Source organism: Mesocricetus auratus, unplaced genomic scaffold (genome assembly GCF_017639785.1).
Source record: "Mesocricetus auratus isolate SY011 unplaced genomic scaffold, BCM_Maur_2.0 Super-Scaffold_100021, whole genome shotgun sequence".
Lineage (NCBI taxonomy): Eukaryota > Metazoa > Chordata > Mammalia > Rodentia > Cricetidae > Mesocricetus > Mesocricetus auratus.
In genome coordinates, this window is record NW_024429202.1 from 6083422 (window position 1) to 6108474 (window position 25053).

The following is a 25053-nucleotide window of genomic DNA, read 5'->3' on the forward strand; positions in this document are numbered from 1 at the left end:
CACAACACGCTCATCGCATGCACATACACACACTCACATACCACACACACCACATACACACAATTTTTAATCATACAAAGAACTCTCAAAACTAATCCATAATGAACCATTAGACAAGAAAATCAGACATCTCACCAAAGAAGATTACATAAATTATACACACAGACACACATACACACACACACTAAACATATAAAAAAGGTCAGGTGTTGGTGGCACATGCCTTTAATGCCAGCACTAGGGAGGCAGAGGCAGGTGGATCTCTGTGAGTTCGAGGCTAGCCTGGTCTATAAATCAAGTTCCAGGACAGCCAGGGTTGTCTTAGAAAAAAAAGGAAAGAAGGAAGGAAGGAAGGGAAGAAGGAAGGAAGGGAAGAAGGAAGGAAGGAAGGAAGGAGAAATGCATGTCTTGTGCTGGCTTTCCTTTAAGACAAGGTCCTACTGTACATCCAGGCTGGCTTCCAATTTGGGATCCTCCTGTCTCAGTCTCCCAATTGCTGGAATTATTACAGATATCTGATACCACATCTGAACTTGGAGAGCATCAAGGAATGGTTGAGAGGGAATTAGGTTTTGGGGGATTGTCTCTTGGTGATATTTATTTGTTTATTATGTGTATACATACACACAAAAGTGTTATCATAATCTAAAAACTTCTAGTTAATAGCGAAATAGCTGGACCTGGTGATACACACTTTTAATCCCAGCCTTTGGGAGGCAAAGCAAGTGTTTGAGGGTATCCTGGTCTACAAAGTGAATTCCAGGCCAGCCATGGCAACATAGTGAGACCCTGTCTCAAAAATAATATAACGATAATAAACAACTCTTAGAAGCCAGGCGTAGTGGAGCTCACCAGTAATACTTAGGACGCTACATAAGCGGGCTGTGGTGACCTGAAATCAGGGTGCCTGGGAAGTAGGAGCAGAAGGATATGGAGTTCAAGGTCGTCACTGGCTATACAGGAGTTTGTGGCCAACCTGGACTTCGTGAAAGCCGCCTCAACAGCAAGAAAAAGTTCACACACCACAAGTGCCCAGCATGCTGAGTCCTCAAAGGGAACACACCTGTGTAGCCAGCATGGCTAAGGTGAAGGTACTCTGCAGCTATGCAGAAGTAAATGCGGACTTCCGACAGGGGCTTTCACAACCCACAGGCGACTTGGAAACAAGGCTTAAGGATTGCATTAGTTCCAGGAGCCCTGGTCTGAAACAGAAAAACTTGAAGGTGGGGCGCTGAGGCCAGCGGTAGGTTGGAGCTGCTTTTGAACGAGGTGAGGCCCAGCCTACCGGCTCAGGTAAGCCAGGAAGAATGCAACAGCCGCCAAGCCCTCCAAGCCGCGGGCGCGTCGCGGTGACTCAGCCAGTACCAGGAAGGAGGAGTGCACCCAAGCTCTCCCCGGGACAACAGCCTGATTTCGGAGAGCTCTGGAGAGCCGAACCAAGCCCCCCGCGGCGAGCATCCAGGCGTCTGGGGCGGGACCCCCTCCCGTCCCGCCTCCTTCCCGGAGCAGTGACTCCAGCCCATCGCCGGGACGTGGCCGAGGGTGCTGAGAGCTCTGCGGGCGCCGTGGGGGCCACGCGGGACCCGGCCCCGACGGCGCCCAGAAGACCTACAAGAGCTGTAAGTAGTGGCTTCCAGGCCTGGGAGGCGACCGTGGGGAAGGTCCATCCCTGGCGGCCCAGCTTCCCTCCGGTTGTAGCGCGGGCTGGGAGGAGGTGGCCTGGCGCCATCGCCTCCCTAATTAGCCCTGGTGGTACCGACGCAGGCGCTTGAGACAGCTCAGGTCCGGTGTGAGTCCCACAAGGGCTTCCTACCTGAGGTCCCCTGCACGGGCCTGCCCAGTCCACCTGGCTGCCCGCAAGCTCTCGGAATCGGGTCCTGGGGTCACTCTGGGGGTCTCCGGACATACCCCACCCCACACCCTGCTTGGTGACAGCTCCCCCCCGCAGCCAGAGTTTACAATTCCAGCCGAGCCAGCAGACTGACCTCTCCTTACTCCCTTCTACGACTCACCCTGGTGTTTGAAAGTTGGGGTGCCGTCCTGGAGCCTAAAAACGGAGTGAACAGTCCCTGAAACGAATCCCAGTTTAACTGGCAGGGATGGCAGGGCACTGGGGATGCCTCTGGCAGGCTGATGACACACACTCGGGTTTCCCGGAGGTCCAGTTTCTGGAGGGCTGAACCCCAAACTCCAGGCACCCAGTTCCCAAGTGGAAGCCGAGCAAAAGGCAGCAGAGGAGTTGGGTTGCTCTCATCTTTGGGACAACGCGATTTGAGGGCTACTTCTATTTAGACCATTGTCCGGGGCCGATTGTGACTTCTTTCTTTTGATATTCTGGAAACTTTTGCAAAGTTTAAGACCGAAGGAAAACACGCGGCCCCTTGTGCAGCCCGCGAGGTCCTCCGGGCCTGAGGAGGCGGAGATCTGGGGAGACTAGAGCCCCTGGCTCTGAGCGAGGGGAGGAAACCAGACGAGCTGGCTTCCTGTGGGGGCTCGGGCCTCGGACGCCCCGCGGATAGACGTGTCCTGCCCTGGCAGCGCCGAGCCCCGCTCGGGGGAGGGGATGCGTGGGGGGCGGCGGGGGCTGAGACAGCGAGGAGGGGGCGGGGACAGGGTGGGCCAGGGAAGAGGGGAGGAGCGAGGGGGCTGGAGAGAAAGAGAGACAGAAGGAAGAAGGAAGGGGCGATCGGTGGGTGCGAGCTGGCGCTGGAATGGGAGCCAAGAGCCAGTGAGCGGGGAGGGGGGCGCGGGCGACACCCAGGTGTCGCATGGCGGGGTCCACGCGGTGACCTGCCTGGGGGAGCACAACTTGCACGAGTCTGCACTAGGGCACCCCAGCCGGTCCCCGGTCCCCCACGCACACCCGGGGGGAGGCCCGCCCCGCCCTCAGAGCGCTGTTTTCTCCAGGTCCCGGGCCGATGTCCCAGGTGAGCGGTCAGTGCCCCTCTCTCTGCGACGCGCCCCATGGAGTCCCCAGCACTGCCCTGGACCCAGGTAGGAGCGGGAATGGAAAGCGAAGATGGACCGGAGTGGGGTGGAAGTCTAAGAGGGTTTGGGGGGTTGGGGGGTTGGTTCTCTCGCAGAGACACGGGCGGATAGCTCCCAGGAGCCTGGGTGGGAGTGGGGGTGAGAAGTCCGAGTATTGGGGACCCGGTCCAAGAGAAGCAGAAAGGAGTACAGGGCTGTGGTGAGGAGGCAGGGCCCGGAGCAGGCAGCCATGGCTGAGCGGAGTTGGCTCCAGCTCCCCCCAGCCCCATCTACACACACAAACACGCACACGCACACGAGGTGTCTGCCCGTAATATTGGGATTTGTGTCCCAACCATTCCTGCCCAGTGTGTGAATATTTATGAGGGCCTTAGCAGGGGTGTGTGGCGGGAGGAGGGGCGGTGTCTGCTCTCTCTTCTTCCCTTCCCCCAAACTAAACAGAGTGTAAGTTCGAGCGCTTTTTGAAAACTTTTGTTTCCGCAACTAGTGGCTACAAACCTGGCCCCTTCCCTCCCCTCAGTCCCTACCCAGCGTGGTACACAAACACACACCTTGTGCAACGTAGTGAGAGGCCCCTCCCCCACCTCAGAGGCTAAACCACCCCGCTTCTCCCTGGACCGTGCAGACTGAAGAAGGATGTGCGGGGACCTCAGTCTGCCCTCCCATTGCTTTCTCCTAGGAAGACTCTATGAAGTCCAGATTCGGTGGGGGCGGGGCAGCAAAAGTGTCTGCCCAGATTTTCTGACTTAAACCCGTTTTGGCTCCGTCAGAGGCCCTGCCTTCCTCCCACCAAGCTAACCTCTCCCTTCTCCCAGACTGTCTCAGCAATGAAGATCCAACCGTGGACCTCGAACTACCCTCATGATCTTAGACAGTCCTTTCCCCTTCTCTGGCTGGCCCCAGCCTCCACGCCTCACCCCCAGCCTGGCCACCCTAGCTGTATGTCTGTTTGGGAATGGTCACCATTGACTGTCTACCTGGCCTGGACCCTCACAGCTGTAGAGGTGGAGGATCTCCAAAACTCTAAGGATGTCTGGCCAGTGGAGACAAGTCTGTCTGTGCCCTTGTCTGCACCAATCCTAAGTCCCTGTTCCGGTAGAGCCCTTGATACAAGGACTTAGAGTTCTGGGGAATATGCGCCGCCAAGGACCAGGTTCCTTCAGCTTGGAAGGACAGCAGGGAACAGGAGGCTGGGAGGCCTTTGTGTCTGGGAACTTTCTCTGTCTCTTTTGGCGTCTCTGTCACCCCCACTTTTCCATGTTCCCTTCCTTCCTTATTCGTTTTCTCTGCTCTCTCCTCTGATATCTCCATCCAAGACCCCCTCCCCAGTCTGACCTGCTCTCCACCCACTGGCAGAGGAGGGGAGCCAAGTGTGCTCAACACAGGCTGCAGAGTCCAGGGGGAGCTGCTGGGAAGGCTTAGTCCTGGGCTGTAATTTGAGGCCCCCAGCAAGACCCCTCCCCAGCCTGAACTGGGCCAGACAATGTGGCTTTTGTAACACTTGTCCTGTTCTGGACTGTTCTGCCTGCTACCCAGGAAGCCCAAACCGCAGGAGATACAGCCAAAACTCCACAGATGCCTGACCCTGAGACCAGAACCCCTCATGCTCCCTGCATGCCCACAGAACAGGGAGAGCACAGCACTGTCCCCAGGGTGGAAGCTGCTGGGAGGACAGCCAGGGTGTGACATGCCTCCACTTTCAGGCACCCACAATATAGACAGGGCACAAGAGGACTAGGCAGCTGTGGTTAGGGCGGGTGGCCAAGCACTCACACTCTTGACCCTAACCCTGGCCACTACCCCACCCACTCCTGAGGGCTCCAAGAGCCGGGCTCCCTAACCCACAAGATTTCTGCCTAGCACTGGGCGTCACATTTCTAGCCATGGCTCTAAATTCAATTTCCTGGGAACTGGAGCCCTCGGACCTAAAATAAAACAACTGGATTGGACATAACTGACAGCTCACATCCTCTATCAAAATAGTCCACTTTCTCTGGTTGCCCTGGGCTTCAAAGCCAGATGCCATCCGTAATCCTTGATGTGGCCCCTCTTTCTCCTTCCCCTAACCTGGGGCCTTCTGAACTCCAGCACTCGAGTCACAGACATGCAGAGGTAAATACTAACACCAAAAGAGATGGACGAGAGACTAGCAGGTCATTGTCAGACTGTCAGTAACAGGGCAGCGTGGAGGACACACGGACACCACAGGTGTTGGGAAAGGCTTTCTGAAGGGAGAGATGAGGCTGCAGCTGGACCAGGGAGCATGGGCAGCAGTGTGGTACAAGGAACTACATAAGCACAGGTAATTTGGCCAGAAGCTGTTGGGATGGCCCAGGGGCCTGGACGGGCTAGTCTGCCTGGAACACAAGACCTTTGTACATTGATTGAAGGTGTGTGACAGAGAGTGAACGTGAGGTTTCAGCCACCACTCTCTGGTCTGAAGTCGTGGTCTTCTCTTTCCAGAGACAGTCATAGCCCAAGGGGCAGGGAACCCAGATCCACTGTCCACAAAGACAATGCTGGCGGCCGGACTTGGAGCCCCAGAACGTGGAAACTGGCCAGGCTTGAAGTGAACCCATTCTACCTGGAAGAGGTTCTCCTCTTTCTTCCTGGCCAAGAACCATCCCCCAACCTGGAGGATAACAGGCAGCGGGAGTCCACGGGGTCCCTGCTGTTGGTGTGAGTCTCCCCAGACTTTGCGTGGGGCGTGCGGATTTCAGTATGTTATTTCCACTCCTTTCCAGAGAGGCACAGAGGCCAGAGCCTTGCCCCACTTAGGGGTGAGCGTGTGCTGAAGAGACTCCCGTCTGGACTTCACCAGGGGTGCAGGACACTAGTATGTTTGTGTAAATTAAAGAATGGTGTCGCTGTGGCCAGGTGGGTGAGGTAGATGTGCAGCCGGGTGGCCAGATGGCACCTGCTGAGACTCCAGCTGGGGACATCACCCCCTCATCACCCATGCTTTCAGCTGGGTCTTTTATGCACGCCCACAGTGTTCCCTAATGGCCTTTCCCAACTACACCTCTACCCTGGTTACACGCAACGCTCCTTAGAGATGCTCTCTTCTCCAAGGGGGACAGTGGGGTCTTTTGGTCACAGAAGGAAAACCGGGCTCTTTACCCTATCGATCTGCCAGACCTCCGCCCTGTGCCCTGTCTCTTCTGTCCCACCCATCCTGCAAGTGCCGTTGAGCCCGTGTCTTGGGGTCCTGTCCTCTGGGGCAGCGTCCCTGGGCAGATGGGCCTTCCTGACTCCGCCTTTTCCTTCGCTTCTGCTGGCCTGTCCTGAGCACCTGCTCTGCCCCCTCTTGTGGTCTACACTGTGACCCTCCTAGCTTCAGGAGGTCTGTCCCTCTGTCCGGGTTGAGCCACTAGACATGGTCCTAGAATGGCAAACTTCCCAGGGCCAACTTCCTCAGGCCACAGTCTGGTCTCTCTAGAAAATTCTGTTCCGTCTAGATTCGAGACCACCAGCCTTGTAGTGACTTGTGAGGAGAGACTCCTGGGTGAAAGGGATGGAGAAGAGACTCCCATCCCCTTAAACCCTCTTTCTTGTCTTTCTTCTTCCCAAGCCCTGGGGGGTCAAAAGAGCAGGAATCTCGACTCTGTCTATTCAAAGCTGTGCACTCTGTGACCTCAGGAGAAAGTCCAGGAAGCCAAGGGCCTTTAATGACCAGCTGCTATTCCAGACTCCCAGCCTCAGTAGCACCAAATGGCATATGCTCCCTCATTCCCACCAAGCTGGTGGCTCTGGGGTCTTGGTTCCCATAGCTCTTCTCAAACAACCCCCAAGAAAACTTATGACTCAGTGCATACTGCCTTCTCCAGTGTACCTCCTGACACGTGTGTATGTGCACACACAGGCAAACACACACGTGCACATGCACACACACACACACCTATAGGCCTTTAAAATTTGTGGGGGTTTTGTTGTTGTCTTTTGAGACAAAGCTTCTCTATGTAGCCCTGGCTGTCCTGGGAACTCACTCTGTAGACCAGGCTGGCCTCGAACTCAGATCGGCCTGCCTCTGCCTCCCCAGTGCTGGGATTGGCATCACCCGTGAGGTGAAAAAGCTAGCATTGTTTGTTTTCGTTTTGGGGGCTTTGGGTTTTTGGCAGTGCTGGGAGTAGCAATCATAGTTGTTGTTTTCATGTCAACAAGCGCTCTAACTGAAATGCATTCCCAACCCTCTTCCTCAGCAAGACTTATAAACACCCCTGCTGCAGCCTTCTGCTCTTCTGGCCCCTGAACCCCCTCCTTTTTGCCCCAGCTCCTACTTGCCCTGGGCAGACAGAAGCGTGCCTACTTGAGCCTACAGCCCTCCGTGCTACCCATAGGCTTCTGGGATCTCTGTCCACATGGCCAAGGGGAACTAGGGGCTGTTAACAGGGACCCAGCAGCCAGTGAAGGGCTGGACACTGGGGCACCCCAGGCCTACTTCCAGCTTCTGACCCCCAGATTCAAGTGCCCACATCTTCACGGATGGCTCTGCTTATCTCCCTCCATGGCTGTCATCTCTCCCTCTCTCATCTGAAGACAGCTCAGAGGACATCTATATAAGTGGGTCTCTGTTCTCTGTAATGGAACCTGTTCCCATTCTCCGGACCAGCCTTTGCCTCCATCCCCGTCCTTTTCTGGTGTGTACAGAGTGGCTTGGATGCTGACCTCTCACCTTTGGGCATCGCTGCTGTTTCCTTCCACCCCCCATCTACGTAGCCTCCCCTCCCCCACCCCCTCCCCCACCCCGCCCGCCCCAACCCTGCCCTTCGGTGTTGCCTCTCACTTCTGTTTCTCCGGTCTCTCAGCACGGGAGGTGTGAAAGAGACAGGCAGAGAGAGAGGCCATGCTGCCTCACCGCACAGCACAGCCTGGGGTCTGCGTGGCTTTACCCCGTGACCCCTGGCTTTACCCACAGACCTGCCTTACTCAGAGGCTGAGGCTCTGGGCTCTCAGACACCTCCCATCCCCTGTCCCTTGCCCACGGGGCCCTAGTCCTGCCGCCTGCGGCCGAGGGAGCTGTGGTTTGAAGGTGGCCTGGTTCCCTCATTCCGCCCACCCTGCCCAGAGCCACTCTAATTACACAGGACGGTGGTTCACCTCTTCCCCAGCTCTCCTGGCTGTCTCCCGGCCTTCTTCCTGCCTGCGGCCCCTCCCGCTCCTTACCCCAGGTTGCGCGCTCTCCTCTCCTGTGCTGGCATCCCCTCTCTGACCCAGTTTCCCCACATCTGCCTTCTTCCTGTCTCACAACAGCTTCTTGCTCTGGTCGGCCCTGTCTAGTCTTCGAAGCTGGCTTTCTTGCTGGCCCCAGACAGCCTGTCGCCAGGTCTCATGGCTCTGCCTTCCCCACCCAACCTCCTGAACTCTCTTTTCTTGGCATCTACCTTGCAGTGCCTGTCAGTCTCCATGGCTTCCTCCTTGGCTCCATTGTTGCCCACACTGTGAGCCTGTCCTCTCCCTACTTCTCCCTCCACACAGGCCCCTCCTCCTGATGCCACACATGCTCACCCACCCAGGGACGCTTTCATGCCCACATGCCCTTGTACACACATGGAACTTTCCATTTGGAAGTGAAACACCACATCCAGATCAGGTGGTAGCTGGTGACTCGTGAAGGGTCCAGAAGTGCTCTGCTCTGTAGGCCAGACCCGGGCCCACAAGAGGACTCCAGGAAAACAGTCCATCATAATCTGCTTTTCCCTAGCCCAGACCATGTCCCTCCTCCCTGGGCTGGAGGTAGCATCAGGATCCACTCGTCCTGCAAAGGCATCATCGGAAGAGGGCTCCCCGGAGGAGGTGGCACCCTCCATGCCCCAAGACAGTGGTCCCAGGATTCACCAGGCGCTGAGCAGCACTGGTCTGGATGTTCCCACAGAAGCTGTGACGTGTGAGTCTCAGAGAACTGGGGTTTGGGGTGGCAATATGCAAGGGCTGCCCTCAGAAATCCAACCCAGGTACGCTGTCGGGTGTACAGGTGCAGCTGCTCTCTCCCTCTCTGCCCTGTAAGAGGCCAGGCTCCAGGCAATACAGCTTGAGGCTGCAGGACGGGAGCCACCCTTTACTTCTGAGAAAGAGAATTGGTGTTGGGCGGGGCAAGAAGCTGACACACTCGCAGTGCACGCTTCAGGGCGGGACCAGGGTGCGAAGGAGAGAGGGAAGTCCCCAGATGGATTAGTCTTCTCTACCAGGCCTGTCTGGAGGTCTCCACAGCACCCTGGGAGCTGGGCAAGGGCTGCCCAGGTTGTTTTATGATAAGCAACTGCTGCCTTCCATGATAGCGCCTCAAAGGAAATTGTCTTTGAGTGAGCTTGAGTGCTTCCCTAGAGAGGCGTCACCACAGCTGGTCAAGTTGGTTCTGTAGATGAGCAGACTGAGGTACAGACCCAGACCAGACCAGGACACACGAGGTGCTCAAGCCTCCTGGCCCCACTCTGCGATGCCCACCTGCTTTGCTGGCACAAATAATGCACCTCCTGCTCCTCTAGAGAGGGCATCTCAGGCCAGCTGGACAGCCTGGAAGTCGGATTCTTGACTCCTGTGAGAACAGTGTCCTCAGCCTCCTACACGCACACACACACACACTACACACACACACATGTACACATACACACAGAGACACACATACACCACACACATGTACACATGTACACACATACACACCACACACATGCACACACACATACACATATACATGTGTGCGCGCGCACACACACACACCACATACACATGCACACACATGCACACACACAAAATTGAGGAAAGGAGGTCATGGCTGTGGCCACAGGGAAGGGGCCCCAGGTGAGAAAGGGACAGACACCCCTGTGTCTGTGGCCCTGAGTGTTTGCACTGTGACTCAACCCCACCCCACCCCTTGGCCACCCCACAGCCGAGGCCACAGGAGAGCTTTGTGTCTGCAGTACCTCCCAGGGCCCTAGGCTCACCGCAGACTCCCTCCCTCTGGCCGCTGTACCCACGTTTAGGCAGCAGGGCAAGGGACAGTGAACCTGGCCAGAGACTCAGCCAGTCTTCCCTAGAGCCTGATTCAGGCCTGGCCACTCCCGTGGCTTTGCTCCTGTTTGCGGGGTGAAGGCCCCAGCCATGCCTTGCCGCTACCCCAGCACGCTCCCCTGTGTCCCACCTTGTCATTGACCTTGTTCCCCAGACTCCAGCCTCTTCCCAGCCCTGGGATCTTTCTGTGAGTTGTGCCAGCTAGTCCTCAAGTTTTTTCATCTGAAAACTGTGCCAGTAATAGATTGCTTGCATGTTACTCGTGTGTACGTATCTTAGTACAATGTCTTGCCCCTAATACCCACTCAAAACATGTTAACTAGCAACTGCGTATAGGAAGTGATTATGCAAACCCCCTGGCTCCCAGCCTTTGCCCCGCCCCTTGCCTTTCTGTCCTGAGCCCAGCTCAGAGTCTCAGGTTAGTTCTGTCTCTGGCCCTTTGTTTTCTCCTCAGTAAGAACAGATAGTGACCCAGGCATGGTGGTCTCCATCAGTAATCCCAGCACGCTGCAAGTGGAGGCAGGAGGACCACAGACTTGAGCATCCAAGTTTCACAGCTACATAGCCAATTTGAGTTCAGCTTTGGCTACAAAAGACTCAAAGGGAGAGGGGGGCTTTTAAAGAGGGTTCCATGAGAAAATAGTTAGCAAATATTGGGGACAGCGACTGGCTAGCACGCAGCGAGGGTTCAATGGGACGGTGACGCTGGCACAGCCCCCACAGCTCAGAGGCGCACCAAAGCCACCTTCCCCTCCCCTGAGCACCCAAGGGGCCCTGGCATCTCTCTCCTGTAGAATGCAAATCCACAAGTCAGCCTGGAGAAGCCAGGGCACCAGGGCCCAGCTAAAGGGTGGAAGAGCCCCATGTTTGCACAAGGCATTTCTTGTGACCCCGTCTTCACCCCTACCAGCATGGCATACACATACCAGCACCTCTGAGACTAGTGCCAAGCCACTCCATTGAGCACCCTTTGAATGAGCTCCAGAGAGCATCCGAGGATTTGGGGGCAGTCCCCGGGATCAGCTTCCTAAGATTGGTTGCTTAGCCTAGGAGGGTGACTGGCCTTCCCGGAGGTCTCTCTCCCCACCAGCTCCTGTCCCTACTCCACCCCTTGTCACCCAGGAGCCCTCAGCTCTCTCTGCCCAGGACAGCAGGGTGGGGCGGGACTATGGTGAGAAGCAGAAAATAAAGGGACCGCTGTGAGGGGCTTTCGAGTCCAGGGCCAAGCGTGTGTCTCCAAACAGATGTTCCCAATAAGTCACCCAGCAGCACCAAGGGCGAAAACAGCTGGGGGATTGGCAGAGGCCGAGGTGAAGGTTAACTGATTCATTGCCGCCTTAAGCAGCCCCAGCCAACCGTGTCGCCCAACCGTGTCGCCCCAACCCCGCTACTCTAGCCCAGATCCCAGAGCCAAAAACAAGAGGTCTCACCCCTGCTTTGTACCTTTGGTTTTCGTTTTTCTGGAATGAGGACTGCCATGGGAGTTGGGAGCTGAGCCCCAGTCTTTGGCTGTTCCGTGGTGTCACTCTGGGCTAGTCATTTCGGCTTTCCGGGCCTCAGTTTCTCCATGTAAAAGACACAATCCTGCCTTCGCTGCCCTGAGGTGTGCCGGGTTCAAACGGGTTGCTGGAGGGCGATGCGCTTTCCCCATCACCTTTCCTCTTCACCCCTCCAGGCCAGCCTCAGGGGAACCCCTTAGGCTGCACCCCACTACTGCCAAATGGCTCCAGCCACAGCCACCCCTCAGAGCTGGGCAGTGCCGGGCATGCGGGGAATGGTGCTCCCGGAGGCCCCAAGGCCCACCGGAAGTTGCAGACACACCCATCTCTGGGCAGCCAGGCCGGAAGGAAGAGCAAAGGCAGCACCCGGTCGGCTTCGCAGGTCCCCCTCCAGGCCCAGGAAGGTAAGGTCCTGCCGTGCCAGATCCTCAGGCAGACGGCATCACCAGCTTCTGGTTAAGAATTGCACAGCTCAGTGGGACACAATGCCTCGAGCCAAAAGGCTCAGCACCTAGGAGGATGAGGCAGGAGGATCAAGGCCATCCTGGGCTACATAACAAGACACTGTCTCAATAAGGCAGGCTTGGTGGCTCACACGCCTTCTATCCAGCACTCGGAGGCTGAAGCAGGATTGCCGTGAGCTGAGCTGGCTTCCTGGTATCCCCATGGTGGGCATGCTGACTCCTGCAGGCTGCCCTCTGAGCTCCGCATGTATGTGGATGTGTGTGTAGAAAGGTAGACCTCCAGCCTCCAGTGAATCATCCATGGGGCCCAAGGAAGAAACAGCTAGAGGCTGGGCAGAAGCCAAGGTGAGGGTTGACAGAGGGGTCCAAAGGCCTGGCCCTAACGAGCCCTTGATGTCCCATTCAAGTTAGTACACCTTGCATGTACGCCCGGTCGGTGAAGTGATCGCTGTCCCAGCCCGACTCTCTTAGGCTCAATCTAACGAGGAATGTAGCCACCTGGACTGATCCAGTCTAAACCACTTTATTTCTTTTTTTTTTTCTTTTTTTCTTTTTTTGGTTTTTCGAAACAGGGTTTTTCTGTGTCTTTGGAGGCTGTCCTGGAACTAGCTCTTGTAGACCAGGCTGGCTTCGAACTCACAGAGATCCTGCCTCTGCCTCCGGAGTGCTGGGATTAAAGGCATGTGCCACCACCGCCCGGCAAGCCATTTTATTTCTACAATAGGGAAATTTCCACCAGGGGGTTGTGGGGCACGTGCTTAGCGTGCACACGGCCCTGCTTGCATCCCCAGCACCAAAGAAAATATTTTTTAAAATTACCTTTAGAGTGGACCATCTGCTTGGTCAAACAAAAGGAGAGAATAAAATGATGCTGAGCTGCAGGTGCAGGGAAGGGAGGGGAGAGGTGGGGAGGGGGAGGGGGAGGAAGGGCAGAGGGAGGGAGGGAGGGGGAGGGATGGGGAGGGAGGAGGGTTTGGGAGGGAGGGGAGAGGGAGGGAGGGGAGGAGGAGGGAGGGGGAAGGAGGGGGAGGGAGGAGGGACAGGGGCACAAGGTGCAGCAGGTCAGACACCCAGCTGCTTGCTGTCCTAGCAACACAGAGGCTCTTTGGGCTGCCCGGGTCAGCCATCTGCTTGGCCCACGAGGTATCATGGGGCAGCCATCTATAGCTCAGGAACCACCCGACCATGTTGGGGGACCCTGGCCTGGCCCCCTGCAATCGGGATTCGATGTGTGCATTTGTTGTTCTTGTTTAAGATTTATTCACTTGGTGCGTATGAGGGCTTTGCCTGCACATATGTGTGTGTGCACCATGTGTGTACCTGGTACCCTCAGAGGCCAGAAGAGGGCGTCAGATCCCCTGGAACTGGAGTTACAAATGGTGGAGACCCATCATGTGGAAGCTTGGAATTGAACTGGATGGAACCCAACCCAGGTCCTCCAGGAGAAGAGCAAATGCTCTTAACCACTGAGCCATCTTTCTAGTGTGGGCCTGCCGCCCCCCCATGCCCCACTCCCCAATTTGTTAAGTAAGGCATTATGATACCGTCTCGCCTCTTGGGGCAGGTTCTGCCCAAAGTGTTTGTATGATAGGCAATCAGGCAATCATTCACTTAACTTGTCCTGGGGGGGGGGGCGCTAGGTGGTAGAGCACTTATCTAGCATGTTCAAGGTCCTGGGTTCAATTCCCAGGGATACCAGAAAATGAATGATAATAACAACTGTGCATACTGGGGATCTAATACATGCTAGGTGCCTAACCCATGCCCTCCTCTCATGGAAAGGGTGCGCATGGGATCGTCATCCATGTGACAAGTGTATGGTATAGAGGCTGTGTTAGCATGGGAATGGCCACACCAGCACGGAAGGCTGAAGAGGGGAGAGTGTGAAGTCCAGAGGCCAAGTTAAGGACGCCTCTTCACCTGCGTTTGATAAATACATAATCAGAGGACGATTAAGAACGGACTCCCCCCCGCAGCCTGCCTGGGCTCCCCCCAGTCCCCACTCTTAGTTGCTTGCCTCCTGTGCCTGTAAAGACACTGGGTACCCCTACTGGCCCCATTTGCTTCCTGGGGCGATGGGGGCCTCAGAAGCTAGGTCTGCTGGACTGTTGTCGGTGGGGCTGGCTGGCTCCTGTCCCTCACTCGCCCACCCTCTGCCCACAGATTGCTGCGTCCACTGCATACTGTCGTGTCTGTTCTGTGAGTTCCTGACGCTCTGCAACATCGTCCTGGACTGCGCCACCTGCGGCTCCTGCAGCTCCGAGGACTCCTGCCTCTGCTGCTGCTGCTGCGGCTCGGGAGAGTGTGCAGACTGTGACCTGCCCTGTGACCTGGACTGCGGCATTGTGGATGCCTGCTGTGAGTCAGCAGACTGCCTGGAGATCTGCATGGAATGCTGTGGACTCTGCTTCTCCTCCTGACGCCACGGTGGCCCCAGAGTGGTCACACAAAGCTTGACACCTCCCCCGTCCCCGGGGCCCACTGAGAATCCCAACCCAGATGTGAGAAGGTGGGATGGCCAGAGGAGTCCCCTCAGCCACAGGACAGGTCCTTTCCAGACAAGCCTGCTCTCCTTGATCTAGAACATGGCGTCTAGAGCCTGGCGGGACAGAGCCAGTTAGCGCCAGGGCTCAGAACACTGTGAAAGGCAGGGGAGGGGTCAGGCCGGGAGGCCCATGTCCTTCTCTACCTCTCTGCTCCAAGTGCCCGCCTCCCTGTGCTGCCCCAGCTTGGAGGACAAAAAATGTGAAAAGACACCTGCCCTGCCCATTGTCAGGCCCCACCCGCCTCCCCAGCTCATTTACTCGGCTCTTGGAGGGGCCTAACCCATATAGTGACCAAGAGGATGGGGCTTACGGCGGGGTTGGTGGGAGGGGAGGCTGTAAGGAAAAGACTGGAAGGGGGTGGTAGAGGGAGGGTCTGTTTTATTCATTTCTGTAAATAAAGAGATTTGTTCCGTCTCCACTCTCCTCAGGACTCGTGACAAAGTGTGGGGACATAAATGCTCAAAAGCAAACCCCCCCCCACTGCACCTTGTATGGGGCCTCGGATGGGCTAGAGGTAAAACACTTGCCACACAAGCATGAGGGACTGGGTTTGGATCCCCAGAATCCACTTAAAAGATGGGTGGAAGCCTGTGTCTGCCATTCCAGCCCTCCTATAGCAAGATGGAAGGCAGACAGGAGAACCTCTGGAAGCCTGAAGGCCAGCTATCACACAAGAAACTATTTCAAGCAAGATGGAAGGCGAGGGCTGACCCTGAGGTTGTCCTGTGGCACACAGCCTGTGGGCAGGCCTGCACCTCTCTCTCTCTCTCTCTCTCTGCCTCTCTCTCTCTCTCTCCCCCTCCCTCTCTTTCTCTCTCTCTCTCTGCCTCTCTCTCTCTCTCCCCCTCCCTCCCTCCCTCTCTCCCTCCCTCCCTCCCTCCCTCCCTCCTTCCCTCCCTCCCTCCCTCCTTCCCTCCCTCCCTCCCTCTCTCTCGCTGCCCTTCTCTCCGGCTCATGATTTCGCTTCCCGTGAAGGGAAAAGGATAGGTCCAGTCCTCACTGCTGTTCCCGATGCCTGCCAACTGACAGCGGGATTCGGCAAAGGAAGAGTTAACCTTGGCACAGTGTAATTAACAACAGATGTGTTCAGGCTTTGATTAATTAATCCTGCTGACTGTAGCTTCTCCAAGCTTCCTGATGGAGTGGCTCCAAGGCTCAGGCTGGCCCTGTGTCAGCCTAGGAAGGGGTTACCCCAGGCCTGCATGCCCTGACTTGTGCCTGGGATCCTGGGAGTTGAGGGCAGATGTGACCTGAGCAAAGGTCACATTCCCTGGCTCAAGTTCTGTTCCCCAGTTGTCAGAGGCTGGAGGAGAAGGAAGCCTTGTCAGGACCACAGGAGCCTCAGAGGTCCTGTGACCCATTCTGGCAAAAACGTAGGATGTGGCCAGCATGGGCATCACTGATCTGCACTGGGGTACCTAAGAGATCAGGGTAGGTCACATGGTGGGGACTTAGGGTCCCAGGAAGAGACTTGGCTAGAGAGGACCTGAGATGCAGGCACACAAAGGTATGAGCGGTCGCTGCTCCCATCCGATGGCTGGAGCGGGCCAGAGGTTCTGCTGGGAAGGACACTCAGATGGGCTGTAGGCAAACCAAACTCCCTTGGGAATATTATGGAGCAGTGGGCTTCCCTGCAGTAGCAGCTGGCTGTGACAAGCCCTAAAGGGACTTCTGCCTCACAGGCCCATGCTGTGGTCCTTACTCTGCCTGCATTAGCGGATTCTAATACCGCGATGGAAACGTAGGAGAAGACAAACCTGCCTGGAGTCACAGTCAAGCCAGGAGAAAGCACACAGGCCCCCTAGTGTTCATTAAAGAAAGCACACAGCCCCCCCTAGTGTTCATTAACGTGTCTATATTCATTTGTTCACAGTTTTTATTTACTTACTGCGCATGTCCAAGGTTCAAGAGTTCAATGTACATTTTATACGCTCTTTTTGTTTGTGGTTTTGTTGTTGTTGTTGTTTTTGGTTTTACGAGACAGGGTTTCTCTGTATTGTTTTGGAGGCTGTCAGTCCAGCCTGGCCTCGAACTCACAGAGATCCACCTGCCTCTGCCTCCTGAGTGCTGGGATTAAAGGTGTATGCCACCCCCCCACCCCCGGCCCTGTTTGTGTGTTTTGAGAGAAGTTCTTTCTAGGTAGCCTGGCTGTCCTGGAGCTCACTCTGTAGACCAGGCTGACCTCGAACTCACTGATCTGCCTGCCTCTGCCTCCCCAGCTCTGGGGTTGAAGGTGCTCACCACCTCTTGTAGCTTCTTTTGTTGTTGTTTTCGACAATAATCGTGATGGTAATTTGAGCAGAGCCACCGAGTGTCAGTGGATGGGTGACTTGGCTTTATTCTCATCCATTCTCAGCAGTCATGAACACACCCATTTACATAAATACGCTGTCTCTGAAGAACGTTCCAGAAAATGAAAGGTGGGTGCAACGGTGCATGCCTGTAATCCCACACTCGGGAGGCTGAGACAGTCACAAGACAGCATGTCTCAGACAGAATCTGAGAGTGGCATCCTGGTCACACGGTGCTTATGGCAGGCCCCCAGTGGGCCTCCATGAACGTCACACAGTCTCCGCACACATGGCCTCAGGCTGTCCCGGCTCCCGCCGCCCTCAGCTCTCTTCACCAGAGGAGACTGGGGTGGCTTCTGTTTAGCCCCTGGCAGCCTCAGATCTCCCTCATCCTGGGGGCTGAGAGGTGGTCACAAGGTGGAGGGTAAATATGAGGGCTCCGACCCACTCAGCATCAGCCCAGGTGGGCAGGAAGCCCCTCCTGGCCTCCCTTGCACAGACGCTGGCAGAGGCAGGAAGGGGCGCCCCTGCAGTCCAAACACTGGTTTCCTGTTGTGGGCTCCAGGCTGTTTTCTTTAGGATAGTGGCTGAATCCCGGGGGCTGAGCAGGGTGGGGGCAAGACACAGGAAGGGTTTAGGCAGGCCCAGCACACACACACACACACACACACACACACACACTCCAGATAGTCACATGGCATCCCCCATTCTACATTCCAGAACTGAGACTCCTCCACGGAGGTCAAAGTGCACCCTGCATTGCTGGTCCTGCCCCCCCACCTTTCCCGGGTGTCTCCTCTCTGCCCAGAAGCTGAGGACACTCATCTAGAGCTGTCCTCTACCCGCTTGCACCAGCCAGCCTCCCAGGAAAGCCCTAGCTGGCTCCCCTTGTCCCCCACAATCCTCTGATGGCATCACCCTCGCTTACAGCGGGACCGTGCTGGGTGACTGTTCTCAGCTGGCTCTGCTGCGCATCACAGAGGCGGGATGCTCACCCTCGCCCTCAGCCTCCCTCACAATGATGGGCACTTTCTGTTCTTGGACCCAAAGTTGGCCAGGTAGAGTGTCAGAGGAGCACCACCCCCGACTCTGGAGCTGCTGGGGGCCCCGCTTGAGCAGCCCCTCCTGTTTGCAGCCAGCTGTGTCTCCACCAACCAATAGTGGGCGTGGTGTGGTCCCTGAGGCCCTCAGGGCTGCTGCAAACCCCTATTGATGGGGGGGGGGGCAGGGACTCCACTGTGGCTCGGAAAGTAGCATAGCATAGCATAGCCACAGACAGGAGTTCTGGGGACAGAGAGGATGCCATGACAGGGCTTGTCGCTTTTCTGAGCTCTGACTTTCCTAGGGAGAGGAAGGTCACAATCTGGGGTGACACCCATGCCAGGAGACCTCAGTGGCTGTCACCCTTTCCCAGCCCCGCCACCACCTCTAAACCTGCTTTTAAGGGGACAGCATCCTCGTCACGGCAGAGGGGCAGGCTGGGTGTGTGTCTGGGGCTGTTCACACACCAGCTGCCCACCACAGTCTTAGTTCACTCCTCTGAGAAGCCCTAGATTAAAAGCAAGCGAAAGACAGATTCACTCAGTTTAAGCTACAGACCTATTGCTGTACCGGGAGTGGAGGGCTGTGATTGGCTAGACCAAGTCATGTGACACTTGGGTAACCTGGAGAAGGTGTACCACATGGCCATCCCTCCAGAGCCATGTAGAATAGAGAAGAGGTACTTTGGGGTGGGGGGGGGGAAGCAGGCTGGGAAATAAAAAGAATGGGGGCCCCTATCAGGTTAGACTACCCCGGGGGTGCAGGAGATCTCGAGGTCGCTGGCCTCAAGATCTCCAACAGTAAAACAGCTCAGGAGGGTTGCATGTCTGCAGCACCTGATGCTTGGAGGAGACAGAGGGTCCCTCTCAGGCCCCAGCAGGCAGAGGTTAGAGCAAGGGGCAGTCAGACAGGAGAGGCTCCAGCTCTCTGAGAGAGAGGGTGACTAGGGTCCTAGGAACTAACACCCCAAGGGCAGCTCCCCTGATCCCAGACTGCTCTGGGGCATGGGTAGTGATGGGCCCTTGTCCTGGTGTTGACCAGGTGACGGGAAAGACAGAATGTCCCCACGATGCCTTCTAGCGGAGACCCCCCGTGGCTCAGCCGCAGGGACATGGCCATCTGACGAGAAAGAATAGAGGCCAGCACATAGAGGAGATGGAGGTGTGGGGTGAGCTGAAGAAAGGGTGCTGGATGGCTTAGCAGGGGAAAACACACACAACACAAACAAACAAAATGCGACTTAGAAAGAAAGGAGAGTCGGAAGCGGCCAAGTAAGATCCTGGACCCAGGAGAGGAGAGTGCTGTGGGGACCCGGCCCTCGGCTCCTCCCAAGGTCACCCACTGTGGGCTGTGGGCACAGTGGTGCTCCTCAGCCTGGGTCCCTCCCAAACATGGAGCTTCCACAGAACTGGGCGACTTAGCATTAATTAGCGGCCCTGGCTAATGGCTCGGAAGATTGGCCAGTTCCAGAGACGCTGATGAATAGAGACCTCGGTGAGATTTATTTCTAATTATCTCATTTGTCTCCCCCCATTACTCTTTATGGCCTGGATTTATGGGACCATTAGGGCCTCCCCTCCCTTGGCCAGCCCAGTGTGAGCACCAGCCTTGGGATACTTCATAATAACAATAATAATGTGCTCCTTGGTCAGATTGATGGGGAATTTGCCTTCTTGTCCTCTTCATCCTTGTCCTTGGGACCCCAGATACTAGCTGCCCCCATGTCCCTTTGTCTTCTAGGACCAGTGGTACTGAGCTCCAGGTCCTCAGCCAACCTGTGGAGTTGAAGCCTCTGGCCTCCTCTGCCTTCCCTCTCACCCCAAGCCTCTACCAGCCCCTCTAGGACAGCCCAGGCTAGAAGCTAAGGATCGCAGGGGGAAAGTTCAAGTCCAAAGGGCCCAAAGCCTTCTGTAAATGATATTTGGCAAACAGCAGAAACATGGAGTTTTTTGTTCATTTGTTTGTTTTGTTTTTCTGAAATTTGCTGTTGTTGTTTTTCAAGACAGGGTTTTTCTGTGCAGTCCTGGCTGTCCTGGAACTTGCTCTATAGACTCAGCTGGCCTTGAACCCATAAAGATCTACCTGCCTCTGCCTCCTCAGTGCTGAGATTAAAGAGATTAAAGGTGTATACCATCCACACCCACAGCTAAACACTGAGCTGAACTCCGGGAATCCAGTTGCAGAGAGGGAGGCCTGATGAGCAAAAGGGTCAAGACCAGACTGGAGAAACCCACAGACACAGCTGACCTGAACAAAGGGAGCTCATGGACCCCAGTCTGATAGCTGGGAAACCAGCATAGACCTGTTCCAGACCTCCTGAACGTGGATGTCAGTTTGGAGGTCTGGGTAGTCTATGGGGCCTCTGGTAGTGGATCAGCATTTATCCCTAGTACACAAATGGACTTTGGGAGCCCACTCCACATAGAGGGTCACTCTCTCAGCCGAGACACATGGTCCCGGGTCTAGGCCCTGTTCCAAATGACATGACAGACTTTGAAGATTCCCCCATGGAAGGCCTCACCCTCCCTGGGGAGCAGAAAGGGGATAGGCTAGGAAGTCGGTAGGGGGCAGGGGAGGAGGGGAGGGAGAGGGAACTGGGATTGACATGTAAAACAAGCTTGTCTCTAATAAAAAAAAAAAAAAAGAATTAAAAGACAAAAGGTGTGTGCCATCATCACCTGGCAGCGTGGTTTAGTCTGCACCGGCTCCTTGACTAGAAGGACAGAGGTGACTCTTGAGATGGTCTGGCTTCTGTCGTGTGCCCACTCTCAGCGTGGGGAATTCTAGCGTCCTCCACTCAGAGCCAACTGCCAAGTCTTTGACTTGAGGCAACTTCTCACCTCTTGAGGGTGGCGCACACCTAAGTCCTCCTACCCCTCATACGTTGGCCTTGCAACTGTAATTGGGGCATCTACTTAGGCAAACGCTACCAAGTGCACATAGGTGTTTCTATACCTGCTAGCTGTGTATAAAACACCTCGGACTCACACAAACCAAAAGTCACACTGTTCACCAAAGACCCCAGATGGAAAACCTGACTGTCTGATGCTGACTGAGCAGACATACAGACCAGTGTGTTGAACTCTATCCAGCAGGGAGGAGGCAGGATCCCAACTGCCTGAAGCAACAAGGAGAAATCTCACAAACACAGAAGTAGTGAGATATCCACCCTGCCCGCACCAAACGGGCGTGGTCGGTGCTACAGGCGAGTGTGGCTCGGGGTCTCTCAGGATGGCAACCAGGGGTTGCTGGAACATTTGCCTAGCATTCATGCAGTCATTGGTTTGATCCACAGGACTGACTAAACTGTACATAGTGTCATACACTATCATATCCCCACTTGGAAGGTAGAGGCAGGAGGATCAGAAGTTCAAGGTCATCCTGGGCTACAAAGTAAGTTCCAGACCAGCACAGATAGTATCTGTGATCCTATCTCAAATGATGATGATTAGTTACTTATGTATTGCTATAAGGCAACTTATAAAAGAAAGCATTTAGTTTGGAGCTCGAGGCTCCAGAAGGGTAGTCCATGACCATCATGGTGGACAGCATGGCAGGAGATAGGCAGGCGTGGTGCTGGAGCAGTATCAGGGAGCTTACATCTTGACCTAATCACGAGGCAGAGAGAGCTAACTGGGAATAGCTTGGGCTTTTGAAACTTCGAAGTCCACCCCCAGTGACACAAGGCCACACCTCCTAATCCTTCCCAAACAGTTTCACTAACTGGGGAACCAAGTGTATGAGCCTATGGGAGCCATTCTCATTCACCCGACACTTGGTGATGGTGGCGGTGGTGGCAGTGGTGATGTCAATTAGAACTGTGGTCTCTGTCATCTCATGGGACTGAGGACCTGCTTGGGTGGTCGACTCCTATGGACAGAAATCTGTGCTGACGAGCAGCAAGAGGCCTCAGACCCTTGGGCCGCCTTGCTGCAGGGATTTTTTTTGTTGTTGTTGTTGGTGGTGGTGGGTTTTTTGTTTTTGTTGGTTTGGTTTTTATTTTTTGTTTGTTGTTGTTGTTGCTTGGTTTTGAGACAAGGTTTTTCTGTGTACCCCTGGGTGTCCTGGAACTCACTTCGTAAGCCAGATTGGCCTCCAACTCAGGTATCCACCTGTCTCTGCCTCCCCTGAGTGCTGGGATTAAAGGAGTGTGCCACCACACATGGCATGCCACAGTGATGGTGCAGTGGTCTCACTCAGTGTAGCCAACTTCCTCCAAAGCAAATGATCCATTTCGACCAAACGGGATCCCAAAGGATCCGGGTGTCTGAGTCAGCCCTACCCAAGTTGGAAGACATCAAGAGCATGTGCATAGCTGAACCTGGAAAGCTAGAATCAGCGGGGTCATCTTAGAAGCCGCCATATTTAATCGCGGTCAGACTATACAGCCGACTTCATCTCCACACATTTGCCGGTGTATGAGTCCCTGGAAGGTGTTACGTGCATCAGTACTCAGCACCACGGAAATTATTGTCCCTTTTTACTGATGAGGAAATCAACCAGCCGAGCCAGGTAACCTTTTCTTTTGCCTCTTTATCAAACTCAGGGTGTCACATGCTAGGCAAATGCTCTGCCACCAAGCCATGTCCCCAGCCCTTTACACGCCTTTTATTTTGAGGCAGAGCTCTTTAAATTGTCTAGGCTAGCCTCTTGTATCAGCCTGTCAAGTAGCTGGTACCACTGGCCAGTACCACCAAGTTGAGCAACCCTTTCTAAATAACATCTTCAAAGGGGTACCCCTGTGAGCCTGGTCCCCAGATCTCCTGAGCGTACGTCACTCAGTTACATTGCTTCATAGAGAGCAGAGTGTTCCCTGTACTGGGAGTCCAAGCCCCTGGGTACTGATGTAACAGATGATGCTGTGTTCATGGAGACAGTGTCTCTCTGGTTCATTCCCCCATGTTAGAGTAGACTCTGTTCCTGAGGCTCCTTCCAACTCATTCCCTGCCACGATTCTTGTTCTCGTGGTCCAGTACAGTGACACCGACATTCCAGACAGCAAATGGAGAGAAGACGGAAATGAGAGCCAAGACTTGTGCCAAAGTTCCCTTCAAGAAGATTCTTGAGCTACTGGAACATCTGCAGCTTCCCATTGGCCGGAGCATTGCCACCAGTCACAGTCAGCTGCACCAGAGGCTGGGAGCCTAATCTTCCTTCTGGGTGGCCGTGTGCTCCGCCAAAATTTCCATAATGGAAAAAATGAGCTGGGAGTGTGGCTCGGGGGTAGAATGCTTGCCTAGTGTGCATGGGCCTCAAGTTCAATCCCTAGGACAGAGGAAGCGGGAAGAAGAGGGGGGACAGGAGGAGGTGGGGAGAGTGAAGGGAGAAGGAAGAGGAGAAAGGGATGAAGAGGGGGGAGCCGGGAGAGAGCAGAACGAAAAAGAAATGGAGAATGCTGCATCAGGCCTGTTCATTCTGTGTGTGTGTGCGTGCGTGCGTGCGTGCGTGCGTGCGTGTGTGTGTGTGTGTGTGTGTGTATGTGTGTCACTGGGGTATGTGTATGTGCCTGCATGTGTGTGTGAGTGTATGCATGTATGTACATGTGTGTGTGAGTGTGGGGTTTGTGTGTGTTTTAATGTATGCGGGTATTTTGCCTGAATGTGTGTTTGATAATCATATGCCTGCTTCATGGCCTCAAGAGACCAGAAGAGGGTGCTGGGAACTGAACCCAGGTCCCCACGACAGCAAAAAGTGCTCTTAACTGATGAGCCATTTTCAGCCCCGCACATTTTGTTTTATGAATAGACTTCTGTTTGACTCTGCCAGCCAACTATGAGCTGCAGAGAGAGCAGGCCCCAGCTCTAGGCAGGAACCATGATTGACCTAAGCCAGCCATGCTGCTCTTCTGGCCCTTGCTGGTGGCTGGTTTAGGAAGGGGTATATGACACCGTCCTGGCCAACGCAGCATGAGGGCGATCTGTAGAGGCTCCATGGCATGCAACAGGGACATTCCCATTTCTGCAAATGACCTGTACCTTTGCTTTGTTCAGGTCATCAAACCCAGGGCCTTGCACACACTAGGCAAGCTCTCTGGCCCATGAAAGAGCCCTGTCTAGGAAGCTGAGGCAACTCCTGAAGAGGCCAGAGGGGAAAGAAGGCACATCTGCAGCTGAATGTGGTGGGCACCCTGCAACCCCAGCTCTTGGGAGACCACAGAGGCAGCGAGATCATGGAGAATTTGAAGGTCAGCCTGTTACACTCATTGGCTTTGAACAGGGTATATAACCAGACCCTGTCTCAGGAGCAGTGAATGTCTCTCAATGTCATATCTGCCCTGAAACGACGCTACCTCTGAACTTTCAGATGTGTGGTTGTGAGTGTGTGTGTGTGTGCGTGTGTGTACGTATGCACTCGCTCCAGGGCACATGGAGGTAAAAGACAGCTTCAGCCACCACCCACCTTGATAGTGCTGTTTCTTTATCTTTTCTCAGACCTGAGAACTGAACCTGGAACCTTCCGCTTGCTGCGCAGGTCTCTCCCATTGAATTAAATCCCCAACGCCACCCCTCATGCTGTTTATTGAGACAGTGTCTCTCACTGGCTTGGAGCTCATCAAGTAAATTCTATTGGCTAGCCAGCAAAACCCAGCTTGGCATTTCTCCAAAAATCCCCAAAGACTGAGGTGGTGGAGCCGTTGCCTATCAGGGATGAGGACCTGGGTTCCAATGGGGAGCACAAGCTTATATAAAATAGTCACAAATCACATACATGATATTGGTCCACTAAATACATAAATGTATTAACCGTTTTTTCTTGTTGCTGGTACCACATACCTGACAAGATGAACTTAAGGGAAGAAGGGTCATTTTGGCTCACAGTTTGAGGGATAAGGGCCATCATGGCCAAAGGGCATGGCAGCAGGCTTCTCCGGATGGGAATTTACATTGGCCACTTAACTCTCCACAAAACAGGAAACAGGAGACACACAGGAAATAAAAATAAATAGATCTTTTGCCAGGCATTGGTGGTGCACACCTTTAATCCCAGCACTCGGGAGGCAGAGGCAGGTGGATCTCTGTGAGTTCGAAGCTAGCGTGGTCTACAGAGAGAGTTCCAGGACAGCCTTCAAAACAATACAGAGAAACCCTGTCTCGAAAAACCAATATGTGTGTGTGTGTGTGTGTGTGTCTTTCTTAAAGTCTTCAAGAACATTTTTTAAATTATTTTTATTCTGTGTGTGTTTTGTCTGCACATGTATGTCCGCATCACAGGCTGCAGT

At 54.8% G+C, this 25053-nt stretch overlaps 1 protein-coding gene across 8 annotated transcripts; it reads left to right on the forward strand.

Annotated features, from left to right (window-relative positions):
• The first annotated feature begins 1305 nt into the window (after positions 1-1305).
• On the forward strand, positions 1306-14916 carry Mdfi (MyoD family inhibitor). 8 transcript variants are annotated; one of them, XM_040729405.1, is made up of 6 exons: positions 1306-1619; positions 2908-2927; positions 5452-5667; positions 8690-8872; positions 11669-11896; positions 14120-14304. In XM_040729405.1, exons 1-6 carry the CDS (start codon positions 1308-1310, stop codon positions 14157-14159), a joined length of 999 nt encoding a protein of 332 aa, XP_040585339.1. In that variant the 5' UTR covers positions 1306-1307; the 3' UTR covers positions 14160-14304. The 8 variants fall into 8 exon arrangements, with proteins under 8 accessions (XP_040585339.1, XP_012970470.1, XP_021084257.1 ...); XM_040729408.1 differs by lacking the exon at positions 1306-1619 and adding an exon at positions 2672-2689 and having other exon boundaries at positions 2908-2994; positions 14120-14916; XM_013115016.3 differs by lacking the exon at positions 5452-5667 and having other exon boundaries at positions 1505-1619; positions 2908-2994; positions 14120-14916.
• Positions 14917-25053: the final 10137 nt, after the last annotated feature.

Coding starts and splice junctions, on each gene's coding strand:
- Mdfi (XM_040729405.1), top strand. CDS start 1,308: ATGCAACAGCCGCCAAGCCCTCCAAGCCGCGGGCGCGTCGCGGTGACT. Junction 8,873..11,668: donor TCCCACAGAAGCTGTGACGT/GTGAGTCTCAGA, acceptor TCACCCCTCCAG/GCCAGCCTCAGGGGAACCCC. Junction 11,897..14,119: donor CCCCCTCCAGGCCCAGGAAG/GTAAGGTCCTGC, acceptor CTCTGCCCACAG/ATTGCTGCGTCCACTGCATA.